The sequence below is a fragment of the Alexandromys fortis genome, unplaced genomic scaffold, assembly GCF_014885135.2.
Source record: "Alexandromys fortis isolate MF-2015 unplaced genomic scaffold, M_Fortis_MF-2015_v1.1 scaffold_87, whole genome shotgun sequence".
Taxonomy (NCBI): domain Eukaryota; kingdom Metazoa; phylum Chordata; class Mammalia; order Rodentia; family Cricetidae; genus Alexandromys; species Alexandromys fortis.
In genome coordinates, this window is record NW_026067971.1 from 4,191,356 (window position 1) to 4,210,994 (window position 19,639).

A 19,639-nucleotide genomic window follows, 5' to 3' on the forward strand; every position below is an offset into this window, starting at 1 on the left:
GATGGTCAGGGATACACAGAGAAGCCCTCTCTTGGAAAACAAAACAAACAAACAAACAAAAGATTTATTGGTTTTTAAGTTTTGTACGCATGAGTGTTTTGTCCTATTATACTACATATGTGCAGTGCCCGCACGGTCCTGAGGTGTTCTATTAAACCAGTCCGAGTGACAAATCTCTACAGCGTACAGGGGCATTATCACACAGCACGTGGTCTGCTTTGCATACATGCTTCATGCTTCTACTGACCTCGGGCAGTAAGTGCCAGTCTACCAAAGTTGTACAGATCATGGAGAAGATAAGAGTAACAATGGAGCAAGGCATCTCACGTTAGTGTGCATTATATGTGTGCAATACCCTTACAGGGCAGGGGACCTAGAGTCAGCGTGTATGCTACATGCGTGTAATCCCCATGCAGGGCAGGAATTTCCCCCCATGCTTTGTCTTCCTGAACCTCTTTGAACAAAATGAGAAACATTGGGTCTGTAGTTAGTTAGTAAGAGAATCCTTAACATGAGTACTTAGGTCTTGCAGTCTCTTATTTTGCACATTGCCCCACTGTGAGATAGAGGGACTAAAGCCAGCTGTTGGAGATGGTGCCCCACCGAGAAGCAACCTCTCTGAAACAGTGTGCTTCCATCCAAACACCCATGTTCTCCACATTGAACTCCTGATTTTGGTGTTTTCACTAGGAACTGGAAGCATATTGAGTTTCCAACCAAACAGTAATTGACCCTGTCTTCTTCTGGATACCCCCATTGGCACAGGTGCAGTAGCCAGGCCTCGAGGACCTGGGGACCAAGGAGGGTTGTGGTGAAGGCTGGCGGGGTGGGGGGTGGCTGGTGCGACAGATGGATCCTTGTCACCAGACTGGACCACCCGGCCGACACATGAGGATTACTTCCCTGGAGGAGATCTGCCCGCTCTCTCTGCCCACCGAGGAACTCGAGGTTATTGGCTTCTCTGGGGGCATCTCTAAAGATCATGCCAGTGCAGAAGCAGACTCGTTCTGGCTACTGGACCAGGTTCAATTTTTTTGTCACTTTTGGGGACTGCTATGGTGATGGTCTTGGTGTTAAGTTATCCAAAGACATAGGAGCTGCCATCTAAGGGGCTATCACCTTGGACAAGGTTTCCCTCATCCTTCCTACAAGGTGACAGACCACTGTGGCCCTGTATTGGTACCAAGTGAACTGATTCTCTTGTGATAAGTGTTGAAAGTGTATTTCAGCAGCTTTGACCTGAAGGATATTGGCTCCACAGGACTCCACAGGAGGAGATTGGGGCAAAAGGGAGTGTCAGCATACTCAGAGATGATGCAACCCAGGGTCTTAAAACTCTCCTCCGGGGTACCACAGATACCCCATCAGTAGGCCATCAGTCACAGCAGATCAAGGGAAGAGGTGACTTACCTAACAGGATATGTTAGCCTGTGCTTTACCTCCCATGCCTAGAGAATTAGTTCTTCTCTTATTAGTTGGCACTGCTCATGGCTTTTTAAAGTAGCAGTTCTCAATGTGTGGCTCGTGACCCCTGTGGGGGTCGAACTACCCTGGTACAGGGGTGCCTAAGACTATCGGAAAACACAAGTATTTACATTACAATTCATAACAGTAGCGGAATTACAGTTCTGAAGTAGCAACAGAAACAAGTCTGTGGTTCAGGGTCACTCCAGCATGACCTGCATTAAAGGGTTGCAGCATTGGGGATGTTGAGAACCATGTCCTAAGGAGTAGGAGTCAGGCAAAAACCCCAGGATAGAGAAAATGTCACTAATACCCCAGTGCCTGCCTTCCAGTGTCATTGCCGTGTAGGTCACGTGACACATAGCACTGCCTGACATGGCAGCGCACACTACAATCTCAGCACTCTGGAGGCTGAGGTGGGAGGCTGCTGTGAGTTTGTGGCCACCATGTGCTACAGAGTCCTAACTGGTCTTGACAGTCAGAAAAAAAAAAAAAAGGGCCTTTCTGTGTGTAACCCTGCTCCCATCCCAGCCTGAGCCTTTCATTGTACTTTTCTTGAAGGATGCTTTGCAGTTATTCCCAGCCCAATTTGGTGGGATTATCAGCACCTGGCTGGTGGACAGCACCCAGCCCCTCCTCCTTCCTCCCTATGCCCCAGAGCACAGGATCCCACCCTCCACAATCACAAGTTTCTTACTCCACACAAGTCAATCCAGAGTTTATCAGGAGCGTATCAGTGACACCACCGCATCCTCAGAGCTACAGATGTAGTGGCTGCTGGCATTAGCGCACTGTGTGGGGTAGTGGGGTGTTAGTGGTAATGCCACAGGGTATCGTGGTGTTGATCCCCTAGTTTGGGAGGCGGAGACGGTTAAGAGGTCAAGGCTACTATAGACCAACAAGGAATTGAGGCCGGCTCAGGCTGCACAGTAAGACTCGGGGATGTACTGGGGACACCATGCTCACGCTGTCTATGCATAGTAAGACTCGGGGACACCATGCTCACGCTGTCCATGCATAGTAAGACTCGGGGATGTACTGGGGATACCATGCTCACGCTGTTCCATGCTGTGAACTTAATTAGCCCCTGACCATGGTAGAGCCAGCGCTGGAGGCTTGACGCTGCAGGAATCCTGCTATCAGCGCGCTGTGTGTAGGCGGAACCTATGCAGAGAACCTTGGAAATCTGAGATTTCTTGAACTCCCAATTTGGTCTTCTAAGACAAAATGTCTCTGTGTAACAATCCTGGCTGTCCTGGAACTCACTCTATAGACCAGGCTGGCCTTGCCTCTGCCTCCCAAGTGCTGGGATTAAAGGCGCGAGCCACTGACGCCTGGCTTTGGAGGTTTTTCTTTCTCTGTGGCAGGTAGACCGGAGCACTGGTGCAGCCCACCCTCTGTAGCCAGAACTTGGTTCCAGCAGAATGGTTTTGGAAACAGTTGCTCCTAATGTCAAAGATGGGTTGGCTTAAAAGGTAAAGAGGAAATTGTAGCCCGATTTCTTTAATATTCATATACTAGAGTTGAATGCACAGAGTTCAATTGTAGCCGACATTATAGTTTTATCACTCATGTTTTCAGTTGTCCACCAGTGTGTTAGATAAAATTATATGAAGAACTAGGGCATTTCACCTACATTTTACGTTTAGATGGATTTTGTATTATGCATGTGGTCACAACACTGTGAGGAACGTTTGAGTTAGTGATAACCTCAGCAAACTGCTAAGAATATTAGGTAACAGAATTGTCTTGAATTTTCTAATATTAGATTAATTTTCTAGTTCTTTGTGTTCGTGTATAGTGTGAACATGAAAATCACCATTCAGTGTGCTTGAGGTGTGTAAGCCCAGTAGTGGCAAAGCACTTGCTTAGCATGCAGAGGGCCTTGGGGAAGACGAGAAAAGGGAGAGAAGGGCAGGATGGTGGAAGGACATAGCTACCTTTGCTCTCGGATCTGCCTTTTTATCTGACGACTCCTGCCTGCGTGCATGTAATGCCAGGGGATAGAACTGTTCTAAAGGAAATTGTTAGTCAAGTGAGGTTTTTATTTCAGACACATCCTCAGGTGTAATCATGCAGGCACGGTACTTATTAGGTGTAGTTTAATAAGAGCTCCCACTGGTGGCTTAAATATTTTGCTTATGTGCCATCAGCTGCTGTAAACCCCACTGATCTTTCTCCTGTCCTTGAAAGCAGCACAAAGAGTAAGCCGTTTTGGAGTCTTGGTTTTGTGGGAGCAAGGGAGGAGGAGGGACAGCCTGCCCTTTGGCGAATGAAGCTGTATGTTTTTAAACTTTGCACAGGGTGCTTCGCAGGAATCAAAGTTGCCAAAGGGACAGATGTTGCCAATTTCAGATGTACAGGGGGAAGGCAAACATTGCTAAGCAACGCTGTACTTGAGTGTTTTTAGGAGCAGAGCCAGGGGAGTTGTGCCTGGGCGCCTGCTTCTTATGGCTCTGTACCAGGAAGACATGCAAACTTCTTCCTTGTCAGGGCCGCCATTGCTGCCACCAGCACCAACGGCAGTGACCTAGTAAGGCAGGAAAGCTTTTTGGCCATGTAGAAAGGCATTAAGGGAGGTAAGTGCCCCACAGCAGGTGTCCAGCCAGAGGTTCAGGAAGGGGAGCCCCAGAAAGGAGATCCAGGGTATGGAATGAGGCAGGAGATGGCTAGGTCTCTTTCTTCTTTTCTCTCTAACAATGGGTGCAACTTGGTTTAGTCTTTTATGTGCACAACCATAAGCAAGGTAAATAGGCTTTGTAGCCACAGGCATTCTGCTCCTCCCTGGTCCTCCTGGAGGTGAACTCCTGATAGGTAAGCCAAGCTTCTTGTGTTTTTTGTTTGTTTGTTTGTTTTTTTTTTTTTGTTTTTGTTTTTTTGGCAGTCATCAGAGACTTGGGCTACCTCTTGAGGTTTGCATGACTGGATTCAGGAGCCTGCCATCCTATGAAATAGTAGTAGTGAAAGTAGAGAAAGAGAAGGTATACATAGTTTTAAATTTGTAGCAGATACAACCCGGATTTATTGTGTGTTTAGAAACATTGTCTCACCATGTAGCTTAGGTAGGCCAGGCCATTCTGTTACCTCTGTCTCTGAGTGTTGTGATTACAGGATTATACCACCGTGCCTGACTAAGTGTATCTTGCTAATATATTTATGGCAATTAAAAGCATAAATGGTCAATGATTCCTATAACTAATAATTATTTCTTGTATTGTTCAAACACTGGTCTCGAATTGACAAATGCTGCAAAGCTATAGGTTAAAGATACTTTAAAAGTTGAAGATACTGGTCACTGGGCTGGAGAGATGGCTCAGAGGTTAAGAGCATTGTCTGTTCTTCCAAAGGTCCCGAGTTCAATTCCCAGCAACCATATGGAGGCCCACAACCATCTGTAATGAGATCTGGTGCCCTCTTCTGGCCTGCAGGCATACATACATACAGAGTACTGAGAATACTGTATACATAATAAATAAATAAATCTTTTTAAAAAAAGATACTGGTCATTGAATTGTGCACATGTATTATTCTTTTAAGATCTTGTGCCTTTGTTTATTTTTTATTCAGATATGTTGAATTCTAAGTCTAGTTTAGAAGATGGGGGCACATGCATGCATGCTCACATACTGGTCCATGTGAGTACAGGTGTCCTTAGAAGGCAGAGGTGTTACATCCTTCTGGTGTAAGAGTCACAGGTACTTGTGAGCCTCTTGATATGGATGCTGCTCAAACTATGGTTCTGCAAGAACGTTAGCCATCTTTTTTCCACCCCCTCCAGGCAGAGTTTCTGTTCTAGAATTTGCTTTGTAAACCAGGCTGGTCTTGAACTCACAGAGATCCTCCTTCCTCTAACACCCAAGTCCTGGGATTAAAGGCCTGTGCCACCGCAGCCTGGAGGTAATGTGCATTCTTAACCACTGAGCCATCTTTCCAGCTCCTTCCACAAGTTCCAAGGTATCGCAGTAGCAAGGCCTTTCAGAGGCCAGAGGTGTTTCAGTACATGCTTACAATAGTGCATGCTGTTGTATAGATAAACTCCTTGTTCCTTTATCTTTGTGCTTCTCACTGTATTTGGTTTTGTTTTGGCTTTTTAGCATTGTCTGTGGTCTCGTCATCTGTATGTGTCTGGAACATTGATTTATCTGATGAAAAACTCTAATAAGAAAAGATGCCAATGTCTCCATCTTTCCTCTTAAAATAGAGAATGTGCTTACTTTAAGCCATATTGCTAGGCGGTGCCTGCCTTTAATCCCAGCACTTGGAGGCAGAGGCAGGCAGATCACTCTGAGTTTGAGGCCAGCCTGGTCTACAGAGTGAATAAAAACAAACAAACAAAAAAACAAAACAAAAGCTACCTTGGAATTGACCGTCAAATAGTTTAAAGGAGAGAACGTTTTCAAATTACCGGTTTGTTCCTTTGGATTTTTCAGACAGGGCTTCTCCGTGTAGCCTTGGCTGTCCTGGAACTTGATCTAGACCAGACTGGCCTGGAACTCAGAGATCCTCCTGCCTCTGCCTCCTGAGTGCTGGGATCAAGGCGGGCACCGCCGCCTGGCACTCTCCTTGTTTTTAAGCAGTTTTCCAGCTGTTTCACTTTATCTACAAACGTCTGTCATTACAAAACCAACTGCTGGACAGGGAGACGATACTTAAGGTCAGCTAAAGGCTTCACTTTGTCCCCCATTACCGTGTCAGGAAGGAAGTGGTGTGCTCCACTACCGTTTTCCCACGGGCCATGTGCCAGGTGTCGGAAGTGTCAGGAGAACCCTGCTGGATCATGTATAACTGAGCTGCAGTTTGGCTTCTAGAGGCAGCTATTTTGTTGTGACTGTTAGCATCGTCTCTTGTTTCCCATGGTCTATCTTCTCTGTATTGTGGTTAGAAACATGAGAGGCGGTGAGTGTAAGAATATCTGGAATTGAGGTGAATGTGGCTGTTTGTGTGTGCTCTGGAGATAGGAGTGTGAGGACCACGGGCCCTGTGTGTGCACAACCCATGGACAGCAGTCAGAAACTGGTGTGTAAGAGATGAAGGGTTTGAAAGGATCCGGTGACTGATGCTTCCAAAATAGGGACAAACCTGTTGTCTTACTTTTTTTTTTTTGGTTTTTCAAGACAGGGTTTCTCTGTGGTTTTGGAGCCTGTCCTGGAACTAGCTCTTGTAGACCAGGCTAGTCTCGAACTCACAGAGATCTGCCTGCCTCTGCCTCCCAAGTGCTGGGATTAAAGGCGTGTCTTACGCCGGTGGCACTTACCCAGCCCTTGGGAGGCAGAGACAGATGGATCTCTGTGAGTTCAAGGCTGGCTTGGTCTGCAAACTGACAGGCTCCAAAGCTACACTGGAAACCTGTCTTGAAAAACCAAGCGAAACCAAACCAAACCCCCCCCCCCCAAAAAAAAAAAGAAAAGAAAAAGGAAAAGAAAAAAATAAAATTATAGTGAATAGCTTAGAATCAGAAAATACTATAGTACTTTTCAAGTAGTTTCTCCTTTTTCCCGTCCCCCTGTAGGCTGTTCCACATCTTGCCTTTACCTTGCTCCTTCTGTATTAAGTACTATTGAGGAATGCTAAGTGTTTATTCAGAACTTTGCTATTAAGTATATTTTTGTTTTTGATTAGTTGGCAATGACTAGCCAGGGACCTTTGCTGAAGTCCTAGTTTCTCTGTCCTTCCAGGACAATTGATAGACAAAGATAAGCCAGGAACAGATGAAGTCTGCTTTGGGATTCCGTGTGACGACTAAGTTTCCTCTCTCATTCCCTCCATCTGTCCTCTTTGAGAGAGGGTCAGTCTGGAGTTCACAAACTATGGTCTGAGTCTCCAGTTAAACCAGTAGACACAGGCTCACATGCTACTTGAATTTGGTTTTAAACGGGCTGTACGAAAGCAACATATATTTTAAATAAAGGTGTTTGTTGTTGCCCCTAAATCAATGGTTTATAACTGCTATAATATTCCGACAGTACATTCTTAAAGCCTTTTTTTTTCCTTTTCTTTTTGTGGATTTGGGATTGAACCCAACGCCTCGTACATGCTCGTCAAGTGCACAGTAAGGTGATTTTCTTACACTGTACCAATTTACTTGTTTCTTTTAAATGTGTGGAAGCGTAGAGAGACTCTTCCTTCCTCCTCCTGTGTTTGTTACAGTATCCTTAATCCCCAGGGGAGTTTGTACCACTGTTGTAATTTTCTTCCCCTTCTCCCCCCATCCTTGCTGGATTCTGGTTTTTGTTTTTGAAAATAATCGATGCCAGGAGACAGACAAGCAACACCTAGCCTGGAGGAGACGTTGTGATTACTGCCATTGGTAAGCCTGGGATAAAACCATTGCCTTCGTCCGGACAAGGCACAGATTAAACGGTTTATCTCATTCCTATGACTTCAGCTGCTTTCAGCCTCCTCCAGAAACTGGCTGCAAGTCGCGCCCAGTCCCTTCCTTCAGATGCCTGTGTAGCCTCAGCTTATACTTAGCTCGAAAAAGAAAAGGTCCAAGCACGCCATGAAACTCAGAGTTAAACATCACTTCCAAACACCGCATGCCACTTAAATGTGACAGACACGGACACTTAAAGGAAGAGCGGTTTAAATGTCTGTAAACATCTCATGATTGACAAAGTAATTGGCACTGTCGTCTTAGATGAGAACTGTATGTTAATATGATTTGTGGGGAACAGGAACAGCAAGAGAGACAGAATGTGCATGTGCGCGTGCGCACACACGCTTGCAGGCAGCACAGAGGTCGCGCAGAGTGCACAATGACAGAACATCCAACTGTGGGCTCACAAAACCTGCATGAAGAGGTGCTCATATTTGCACAATTGATGTCCACACTCAACAATCTCTCAAGCACACATTCTGAAGACATTTTAGTAAGCAGAACTGGGTTTCAGAAGGAGAAATAGATCATATGGATTAGGCCATTTGCAAGGACTTGTCTTTTTCTTTCTTTTTTAAAACCACTACCATGAGTTGTCTAGACCCGCTCTCTGTGGGGTTTTTTTTTTTTTTTTTTTTGCCTTTTAGTGCCTACTAGCCATTCTCACCAAATCATTCATGGTTGCTAAACCCACAATGGGCTTCACAGCCGTGATCTTTCATCAAGGGCCCAGTGTTTTAGAAGCTTACCCCATTGGGATTTCAGTCCCCAACACTGCATGGTGAATGGTGATCCTTCAGAGCCAGGAAGCTGAAAAGTGAGGTTCGACGTGGTCCCCATTAGTGGCATGGTGAAGCTGCTGTTGCTTGACCATCTGTCCATCCAGGTACCACTTCTAAGTGACTCTCAACACGAATTCCTGACTTTATGCTAAGGTGTTAGTTCACTGGCTGGTATAGGTGCATCAGCACTAGTAGGTACTGTTCCATTTGTCTTCAGTGAACCTTGCAAATGCTACCAAAAATCTAGGAACTCAGAATCTCGTGAGCAGAAATAGTGTTAGAAACCAGACACGGCGGCACCTTCCTGTCGTTAGCATTTGCGTCAAGTTAATGTCTGCAATTCTCTATGAAGAGGACAGCTATTTACTACTTAATTTGCTTTTATTCCTTAAATGCAGATCTCAAGAATCCAAACCCCAGGTTTCATAATTACCAATGTTACTTTCTCTTAATAAAGTTCTAAACAGGATTTCGAGGATGGAAAAGTTCAGTCAATTCAGACTGAGATTTTACTGCGTTTCCATGTGTGTTTAGAAAATGAACCCTCTTTATGACTCTGATTAAAACAGAGCTTCAGTCGTGTGGTCAGATGACTGACTGTCTTGGAAGGAACACAAAATTGTCTAATTACTATTGTTGGTCTTTAAGGACTACTTCCTGTAAGGTTTTTTTGTTTGTTTTGTTTTTACCCTTCCCCCATTTTCAGCGCACTTTTGCTTTAGTTTGAAAGTCAGAAGGACGCCATAGTTTGTGGCTACCAGAGCAGTTTCCCTGAAAGTGTACCTTGGACAAGTAGGGCTGCAGGCTCTCATTTCCTGCCAGTGCAGACAGACTGGGGGCCTTCTCTGTGCTGTGTGGCTGTGGGACGCACCCCCTGCCTTTACCCCAGCCCAGCATGCCCCCGCCTGGAGGGGACAGACAATCCTTAGGGTCATTACTGTAAGGACTGAGGTGAGGGAAGACTGCAGTAGCCTGTCTCTTCCATATTCTCCCACCAGGGGAGTCCGCAGCGTAGCCCTCCCAGAGAAGGTCTTGCAGGGAAGTCAATAACGAGTGTCCTTTGTCTCACTGTGTAGTTGAATGAAGATGGTCTGGCCTCCTGGGTGCTGGGATTGCAGGCGTCCCTCCATGGTATCTATCTCAGCACCATGTTTATAAACTTTTATGCACCTTCCTCCTAAAAAGTTGTTTGGAGAACCATGGAGACTTCTGCAAACACTATCTAATTAGATGTCTGCTAACCCCTGTGTCTGGCTGCAGTCGGATGCTCCGAAGAGGTGTTTCAGGACACGAGTGATTTTGTGTGACTGCTCTTTTTCACTTCTTATCATCAGTGGTCCAGGGCTCCCGTGAATGTAGCTCAGTGGTTGATGTGTGCTTAGCATTCCAGAAAAAGTCAAAGAAAAGTTCAAAGAAACTTCACACTATTTAGGAGCCAGTGCGACGACTGAGTGAGCAAAGACACCTGCCACCAACCCCGATGACCCGAGTTCAGTCCCGGGGACCTGGACTGTGGAGGAGAGGGCCAGTGTCTACAGTGTCCTCTGACTCGCGCGGACACACTTGGGGATGCATGCACACAGCTACATGCGTACACATGGACCTAAATAAATCGGTCTACTTTTTGGAAACACTTTTTAGGGAGATGAAACATGTTTAACAACCTTCAGTAAAAATACGTTTTTAAAATGATATATATGTGTTGGTGTTTCTGCACATGACATTGCCGATGGAGGGCAGAAGGGAGGTGTGTGGGCTGTTCAGTGAGCCGTGTCTTATAAACTGCTCCATCCATCTTTCCAACCCAATTAATAATCATTCAAAGAAGATTGTATCAGTTAAATGCAACTTGCATAGCATACTTTCAGTTAAAGAAAACTGTTTAGGATGCCTTATTTAGTGATTCTCTTTGATGAATAGCCCCAAACACCCCTGGGTTTCTGTGTGTGTGTGCACGTGTTGTGGTTATTGTTTCTAATTCGTCTGTAAGTGTGCCCATGTATGCATCTAGGAGCCTCAGAAGCTCTTATCCTAAAGTTTGGTGTATACAGCTTCCCACGGGCTATGATACTATAATGCTTGCTCCTTTATGTGTTTTCAGGCTGAAGCAGGCACACCCAGCAGTGTGATCCTGTCCTTGGAGCCAACCTAGCGTTGTAGGTGATTTACTGAGTATTCAGAGTACAATTAACATTATGTCAAGCCTTGTTCAGTCAGGTCTTTTGGTTTCCGTCTCTAATCTTTCTTAGACGGGATGATTATGGCATCTTCATATAATTGCATCTATTTATTTGTATGGCTGAGATTTTGACTTGCACCGTCTTATTTCTTCCCTGTAGAACTCTTCCCAGGCTTTGCGTGTTCCACATACGTACATTCAGTACTTACTACTTGCCCAAGTGTTTTAGTGTGTGTGATATGCATGTGTAAACCAACATTGTGTGTACGTACTTGTAGAAAGCGAGCAAGCTTGTGCCACAGTGGACACGCCAGAGGACAGCTTCTACTCTAACACGATCTCTTCATTTTTACCTGTGTGTGCCAGGGTCACTGACCCTCATGTCTACAGATCCTCCTGACTCTGCGTCCTGTCTTGCCTCAGGAGCCCTGAGTGAGGTTACAGATGTGTGTTGCTGTGCACACCCTTAAGGTGGGTTCTGGAAAGCCCAGCTGAGTTCCTCACACAAGAAGCAAACTCCTCCCGGTCCCTTGTTCAGTACTTAAGTTTAATTGCTAGAAAGAGAGCCAAAACTGCCTTTCTCTCAAAGATATTCTCGTTTTGTTTGGGGAGTGAGAGCGTGCCTGGGCCCTGTTCCTTCTGCATCGTGTCCACACTGGCTGCCAATCTGTAGGCAGCCGCTCAGTGCTGTACTGTGCAAGTGAGTGGGAACTGATGGGCCCTGCCGAGGGCCGTTCCTCAAAGGAGGCGGGTGGGGCCTAGGAGCTGAAGACAGGAGTCTTAACATTTCTATCTAATGTTTGTGAGTTATTTCTGTTTTTGCAAGCCAAGGAGAAACAGGGACAGAGGGTTCGCTGTCCTCCCTGTATGGTATTGTTTCTACACAGGTAGCACAGGTGTGGATTTCTAGTTCCAACAGCCTACGGCACCTACTGTTATCAAAGCCCTCATATTTGAAATTTCTTTATGTGGATGGTGTTTTGCCTGCATGTGTGTTTGTGTATCACATGGATGCCTGGTGGCCACAGAGGCCAGAAGAGAGCGCTGAAGCTATAGATGTGGGTGCTGGAGTCCCGCCGAGGTCCTCTGGGAAAGCAGCTTGTGCCACGTCTCTAGCCCCAGAAGTCAGGATTCTAAGTGTGAAGAATGGAAACACACCAGCAAATGTGGGGTGTGGTCAAGTCAGGGGTGGGGCTAGGTTGGCTGGCCCCTGCCTTCACAGAACTTGTAGCCTAGAAGAAGCAGAGGTAGTAAGTAGTAGCTCAATGGAGTATAGATTAAAGTCGGGGAGACTCAGTGTGACAAGGTAGGCAGCTTTGGGGGAGACAGTCTGCAGCAGAGTATGCCTCTCGGAGTGGCCCGAGGAACACCTTTGCAACCCGGTGAAGGGAACAGCAGGGCCTGCCTTCCCTATCCCCTGAGGGTTGGTTGAACAGGTGATGGGGAAGGGGAGAGGGTTCCAGTCAGGGACACAGGGACACGCACCTCAAGGAGCGAGCAGGGCAGGAAAGCAGCAGATAGCAACCCAAGGAGCAGTATGCTGGAAGAAAAGCTTGCACATTATTAAAGAACACTTTGCTAATTCATGTTGGCGCTGGGCATCCCCTGTGTTGGTTCTTCCTGTCAGCTTTTAAAGTTCCCTGACGGTGCACTTGACTTCATACTGCCCCTATGAAGTGGCTAGATGTGGTAATAGTCTCCTTTATCACAAGAAGGAAATAGTTCTAAGAGGTTGAATTCTCTCCAAGATCACTGAGCAGGTCCTGAGCAAAGCCACCCTAGAGAAGCTGGGATCTTTTGGCTCCCCTCTTCAGTGTCCAGCCTCTGTGGCTCCCACTTCCTGGTAAGCCTTTATGAAAACAGCGCCGTTATAAAAATTGCCGTCCTGTCGAAACTTGATTCTGAACAGAGCACTGCAGAAAGGAGCCTCTGGTCTCGGTGGCAGGGGTTTCTTCTGTTCATTTCCTTTTAGCTTAGTGAAGCAAAGTTCAGAAGACATTTGGAAATGCTCTTCTTGTTGTCAGTACCGAGTGTTGTTCTCGGAGGCGAGAGATCAGAACGTGGCCAGAATTCTGCTTTTCTTTCTTTCTTTCTTTCTTTCTTTCTTTCTTTCTTTCTTTCTTTCCTTTTCTTTTCTTTTCTTTTTTTTTTGGTCTGAAGCACTTGCATGGGGTAGCAGTGAGAGTGAAATGTGAACCCCCAAAATCGCTTTGCTGCTTTAGAAGGAAATGAAGAAACACTGCACCATATCCAATGGTCTCCTGGTGTGTTGTCTCAGGCACAGGCACCTTATCCAATGGTCTCCTGGTGTGTTGTCTCAGGCACAGGCAGCCTTTGGAAAGCCAGTTCAACAGGATCTTGAAGCTTCTTGGCTCAGCCGCTTCCAGAGCTTCTGTGCAACCTCGTGTGTCGCCCAGTTTCCGTCTGCCTGTTGTAAAAACCGCCCACCACAGTGGTTGGTAGGAGAATGAAACCTCGTGTGTCACCCCGTTTTCATCTGCCTGTTGTAAAAACCGCCCACCACAGTGGTTGGTAGGAGAATGAAATTGGATAGTGCACACCGTTCCCTGAGACACTTTCATTGATCTTAAGCTTGTTTGAAATAGGGATGTGTATCCTGACTGATGGACACATCTACTGGACTGATTTCTCCATGCCAAGCCTAGTGATCAATTTTATAATCAGTGGCATCAATTTGAGGAAATTATAGTATGTTTAAGAGTATAATAGTATGCCAGAGTATAATATGCCTTCAGTAAGTAGCTGCTCTATTCTCTGCTTAATCGACTGGGCTGCTGTTGGGTTAAGGCCGTGCTCCAGTGGGGAAGGAAGGCTGCCGGAACGTTGGTCTCTGTGTAGAATCCACGAGGGAAGTGTCAGCAGAGGTGCAGGGTGGTTGCTGACATGCTCTAGGGAGCAAAGACACGGAGTGCGGAGACAGCGTGAGAGTTGGGAGTTCCTGATCAGCAATCATTGGTTTGGGTTATGTTGTTTTATTTTTATCTTGCGTTCCATAAGAATTTTTTTTTGAATCTGCTGTTGAGCCTCATTCGCCTAGCCAGGACTGACAGTTCATTCTTTGGCAAGAGCTACCAGGAGAGCCTGGTTCTGCTCAGCAGGAATGACAGTGCAGAGCCTGAGCCCAGCGGGGGAATGTGGATTTTAAGAGCCTGATTAGCGCACCGGTGTGCTCAAAATCCCCTCCCTTTTTGGGAAGTTTCCTTTCGGTGGCAGACTTTGAGGTGCCAAGCTGTACTTTATTACACGGGGCAGCCTGTCCAGTTCTCTGACTCGGTTCTTATTTGGAGGGAGAGAGGAGCCAGAGAGACTTGAGCTACACTGACTCTCTTGTAGCTTCTTTTATTCACATAATTATTTATTATTTAGACGTGTGTGCAGTGTGTGCATGTGTGCGTATGGCATGGCACACATGTGGAGGTCGGAAGAAAGCAGGCAGGACTGGTTCTCTCTACCATGTGGCTGTGGGCAGTGAAGTCAGATCATCAGACTTGTACCTTTGCCTGCTGAGCCATCTCATCAGCCCTTTCTTGTAAATATTGGTTCTGAGCTAGTGTGGTGCATGGGGGAGTGAGGGAGAAAGGGCACACATTCATAGTGTGTGGGGGCAGGGATGGGGAGAGAGCAACGGGGATCAAATGCTGTCCCTGGGAAAGCAGAGTAAGAAATTGGGGAGGGGGCTTCTTTTAGCAATTTAAGTACTTTGTAGTCATGAAATTGAAAAATGAAATGAAATGAAATTTATGCCCTGGCAATACCTGCATGGGCAGCTTGTATATGGAGGTTCTGTTGAACTTGTCCATATTGGGTTTTATTCTCCAAGTTGAGGATGACTGACCAGGTCTCTTCCTCAAGAGATCTTATTACAGATGGTTGTGAGCCACCATGTGGTTGTTGGGAACTGAACTCAGGACCTTTGGAAGAGCAGGCAGTGCTCTTAACTGCTGAGCCATCTCTGCAGCCCCCAGGCATGAAATTATCTCTAAGGAAAGTGCTTCCCACCTCTTTCTGGTTCCGGAACAAATGGGCAAGCCCTTTTGCTGGTCCTCATCATAGCGTGCTTTTCCATTTAACTAATTGCCAGCCACAAATTCCCACTTTTATCCCTGCCCCAGGCTGGGGGAGGAGACAGTTGACTCTTTCTAACAGTGGCTGTCAATCATTGAAATCAGCATATAGTCATAGTGTGTGTGCCCAGGTTAAAACACTGTGGTGTTTTTTATGTGACATTTATGCTAGAATGTGGCACTATCATTTTTGGTCCAGATTTTTAACATCTTTTGATGGTTTTTGGAAACTGTGTTACTTTTGACTGGTGGAATGTCTGGTAGTTGGATGGGGTAGGGTTTCCTTAACTTTCTGTGGTCATATCTGCATATCTGTGAACTTCCTGGCCATGCCTCAGAAATAACAAGCTCCAAAAATGCACACAGAATCAACATTGGGGTATTTACTTGTTTTGAACATGGACCAAGGCAGATCACATTGCATTTGAATTTTGGCGTGACGGTTAGACTCAATTACAGCCTGGTGTAAAAGTTGTACCTTTTTTTTTTTTTAAATTTTTCCTAAATTAGGCCAAGACCAAATGCTGGATTAATAAACCTCAATTGTGAATTAGCAGCCAGTATTATAGTATAATACACCTTTAAATCGTTGCTGAGTCCAAGGGAAGACTGCTTTGCATCTGTCTGCTTCTGTGAGGTGGAAACCAACTGGAGCATCATCACCTGTGTGACGTGGGGGTGGCAGAGACACGGAGGGCGTGGGGCATTGTGGTGCTGCTGTGTGCACGATGGCTCAGCCATGGAAAACTGCAGATTGTGGGCTGTGTACCATGTTTCTAATGTAGAAAAAATTGCTTTAGACGTCACCTTTGTTTTCTTTGTACTTAAGGTTTCTCCAGCACTGCCTGTGATGGCGGTCCTTGTTTCTGTTTAGCGAGAGATGAAGTGCAAGCATGCGTAGTGTGGGTCTCGGTCCCCAGGCAGTCATGTCCTCACCCCTGTGTTGTCCCCCGTGTACAAATGTGTGGTGAGCATGTGTCTGTAGAGTAACCTTCCGGTGGAAGTGAGATAAGACTCAATTTTTATTGAAAATGAGTTTTTTTAGGGGCTGGAGAGATGGCTGAGCAGTTATGAGTTTATAGGTGTCTTCCAGAGGACCCGAGTTCAATTCCCAGTGCCTGTGACATGCAGCTTACAACTTTGTATAACTCAAGCTCTAGGGGTTCTGACATCCTGCTGGCTTTTGGAGGTTACTCACCTCTCTCTCTCTCTCTCTCTCTCTCTCTCTCTCTCTCTCTCTCTCTCTCTCTCTCACACACACACACACACACACACACACACACACACACCTTTAAACATAAGATGAGTTTTAGAAAACTACAATGAAGAGCTATGAGTGACTGGCTCTACAGTGGTTCCAGTTGTGCTCAGACGACCTCCATGTCTGTGTTCTTAGTTTATCCTTGGATGTTGTTGTAAGTTAGTCAGCTGTGTTACCTGATTTCATCTGTTGTCTCCATTTCTGTTACACCTGTTGCCCACTTAGATTCACTGACATGTTCCCCTCTCTTCCCTCTCATCAACCCTTCCATCACCCCTCCCCTCCCCTCTTTTCCCCTCCCCTCCTTCCTTCTTTAGCAGGGCACTTACGCAAGCCAGGCAAGTGTCCCCAGCTCTCACTCTGTTTAGACACATTGTCCACAGTTAGCTTCAACCTAACGGTCACATTTAGTTTGGTGTGGGTGTGGGTGTGCCTCCAGCTTCCTGCTCACTCAGTTCCTCTGATGAAGTGGTTTGACTCAGTCTTCTACAGTGCAGTTACTAGCTCCGTTGTGAAGGGCGGGTCCTGAAGCAAGCCTACCTGCGCTAATCCACACCTGCACCCACCATTGTCATCACTTCCCTGTTGAGCCTTTTACATTGAGCTTTTCCTTCATTTCCTTTGCAGCAGACGTTCTCCAATGAAGCTCACTGCGTTGAAGAGATTCTGAAGGTAAGTCCATACATACCGCGCGCCATTTGACGACATCCTGAAGCACGCAGACAGATGCCCATGTGCGCGCACTTTCGTGAGCAGTGCCATTCCGACGTGGAGCACGATTCCATCTGTGCCAGATTCTACTTGCTAAGATGACGTTTACAACAGCAAGAATTTGGAGCAGAGTTGTACAAGTCCCTCAAGTTTTCTGTTTGCCCATAGCGACCGAGGTGGGTGTAGCATAGGAGACACCAGGTTTAAACCCCATATCCTGATTCTGGGTTTTTATACAGTGAAACCTGGTGTTCATGGCCTCTTTAATGAGATCTCGAAACTTGAAAAACTGGAGCCAAGTATGGCAATGTGTGCTTTTATTCCTAGCACTCCACGGCAGAGAAAGACAGGTGATCTCTGTAAATGTCAAGGTTCCCTGGTGAGATCCTGTGTGTTTCTGTCATGTGTGTGTGTGCGCGCGCACGCGCGCGCGAACACGGGTTGGCGGGGGGGGGGGGGGGGGGGGGGGGGGGGGGGGGGGAGAGAAGGAGAGAGGGAGCGGATGGCCATATTTAGACTTCCTCACGGCTTCTTTTTGTTACTTTGGTTTTCCTTGTTTCCTGTGAGTCCTGTAGTGCACCGCTCTATGTGTAACCTCTCTTGTTAATGTGCTCTCATGCATACACTGCACACTCGCTCTGGTGTTCTTGCACTCGAATGATGTATTCCTTAAAAACAAAAATCTTAGTAGATTCTTTTGAACTACAGACTTTCTTTTGTCAAGTCAGAGAACTGTGTAAACTATCATCTGACTTACTTTTGCTCGAATTCCTAGGAATTCAGAACTTTCTTTTTTTTTTTTTGGTTTTTCGAGACAGGGTTTCTCTGTGGTTTTGGAGCCTGTCCTGGAACTAGCTCTTGTAGACCAGGCTGGTCTCGAACTCACAGAGATCCACCTGCCTCTGCCTCCCGAGTGTTGGTATTAAAGGCGCGCGCCACCTCTGCCCGACAGTCAGAACCTATTTTATTGCTTGTATATAGTAATTGTGGCTACTGGGGGCCTGTGTGCTTCTTTCTTACTCTGTCTTCTAATTTGCTTCTGTTGGTCTTAATATTCTTGTGTCTTTTATTATTTGATTTATTTTGAAGTTCTAAGTCTATGGACTTTATTTTCTACTGTTTATTTTTGCCTCTAAAATACATATTTACCCCTAAATTTACTTTGAATCTACCCTCTTCATTGTGAAAATACTAAGCAATGCTGTTGTTTGCAGCCAGTAAATAAGGTCATTGGTTCTTTCTTTCTTTCTTTCTTGGAAAATTTTTATTTATTTATTTATTTTTTATTTATCTTTGCAGAAAGTATTTGGGCGGCTATGTGAACGGTGCTTGCATCATTTCTGTCTGCACTCAGCATTCCTCCTCCTGTAGCCGGGGCTTTTCGGTCCTTCTGCTGAGCCGCGCTTTGCAATATTAAAGGCTGATGTTCTTGCCAACGAGCAATGACAGTGAATATTTAGCTAATTACCTCGCTCAGGTTTTGGTGTCACCTTTTACTTCTCTGGGTGCTAAAATACTCCATATATAAACTCAAAAAATAGTGTCTTAGTTATAAATTACCATTTAGCATTTTCTCCGAAGCAATGTGTAGTGGCTTTTTAATTGTAATTTAACAAATAAAGCTTTCCTGAAGATCTGAGAGTAAAGCAGCTCCACCGGTCAGCCTTACATACAGACTAGGTAATGGTAACACATACATTTAATCCTAGTATCCACCATACACGTACCTTTAATCTTCATAGCCACACTAGTTGCTATAGAAACCAGGCAGTACACACCTTTAACCTCAGTCCTAGAGAGGATTATAAAACGGGAGGAGACAGCTCTCATGCACAGCCTCATTCTGAGATTCCTGGAGGCAGGATCTCCATTTCAGACTGAGGTCAAGGTAGGAGTCATTGGCTGGCGGCTTTGCTTTTTGTATCTTCAGGTTGAGCCTCAGTTTCTCTCTGAGCTTTGTTAACCATGCTTCAGCAGTGTGTGATCTGTTCTGGATTCACCCAACCAACGTTGACGGGCTGGGATGGTGACCCTCTATGGGCAGTGCTTCTTGTAGGTTTTTGTTTTAGTTTTTCAAGACAGGATTTCTCTGTGTAGCCATACTGTCCCAGAACTCACTCTGTAGACCAGGGAAAGCTGGCCTCCAAAGCACAGAGATTCATGTGTCTCTGCCTCCCTAGTGCTGGGATTAAAGACATGCACCCCCACCACCCAGCTTTCTTGTAGGTTTTGATATTTGTTAGTATAAGACAAACATATCCTCTCTTTAGGGATGATAGTATTGGGCACTAATGAAAACATCCACCCTCCCTTCCTTCTCCCCACAGTGCTACTGTAATGCACTTAGATATACTGGGGGTGCTTGAGCAAAACATGCAAGCATTTTTCCCATTTGGAAGTCAAAAGTGGTAATCTAAAGAATGCCCACATGGGCCTTTTCACAGAGAAAAAAAAAAAAACAGCTCTATCCTTTCTGAGGTTGGCTTCCTTATGGTCAAAGGAGGGCTCTGAGCTAGCAGGGGACCCCAGTAGTGATCCAATGTCCTGCTCAAAGTTCAGCAATCTATCCAGATGGCCAGGAATCCATGGACAGTTCCCTAAGAGTGAAAACCAACCATAGATGATGGTGTTGTCTGGTGTCAGTTCTCACTGGTTCTGTGGAGCCATGTTTTAGGCTGTAAGTGTTCTTTCTGATGAAGGGGAAGCAGGGCATGCAGGGCACTCCCTGGGATCTGCAGCCAGAGTCAGCCGTTTAGTGGCACAGTTTCGGGGCCCATGGAA

The 19,639-nt window shown here is 45.9% G+C and overlaps 1 protein-coding gene across 7 annotated transcripts in view; it reads left to right on the top strand.

Annotated features, from left to right (window-relative positions):
• Positions 1-19,639, top strand: part of Aff1 (ALF transcription elongation factor 1) — a 172,999-nt gene that overhangs the window by 95,148 nt on the left and 58,212 nt on the right. For 5 of the 7 annotated variants that reach the window (XM_050155848.1, XM_050155854.1, XM_050155852.1 and 2 more), the window contains one exon: positions 16,775-16,819. In XM_050155848.1, coding sequence (XP_050011805.1) covers positions 16,775-16,819 — 45 coding nt within the window. The remainder of the gene's footprint in view (positions 1-16,774; positions 16,820-19,639) is intronic. The other 2 variants (XM_050155849.1, XM_050155853.1) reach the window with 1 other exon arrangement.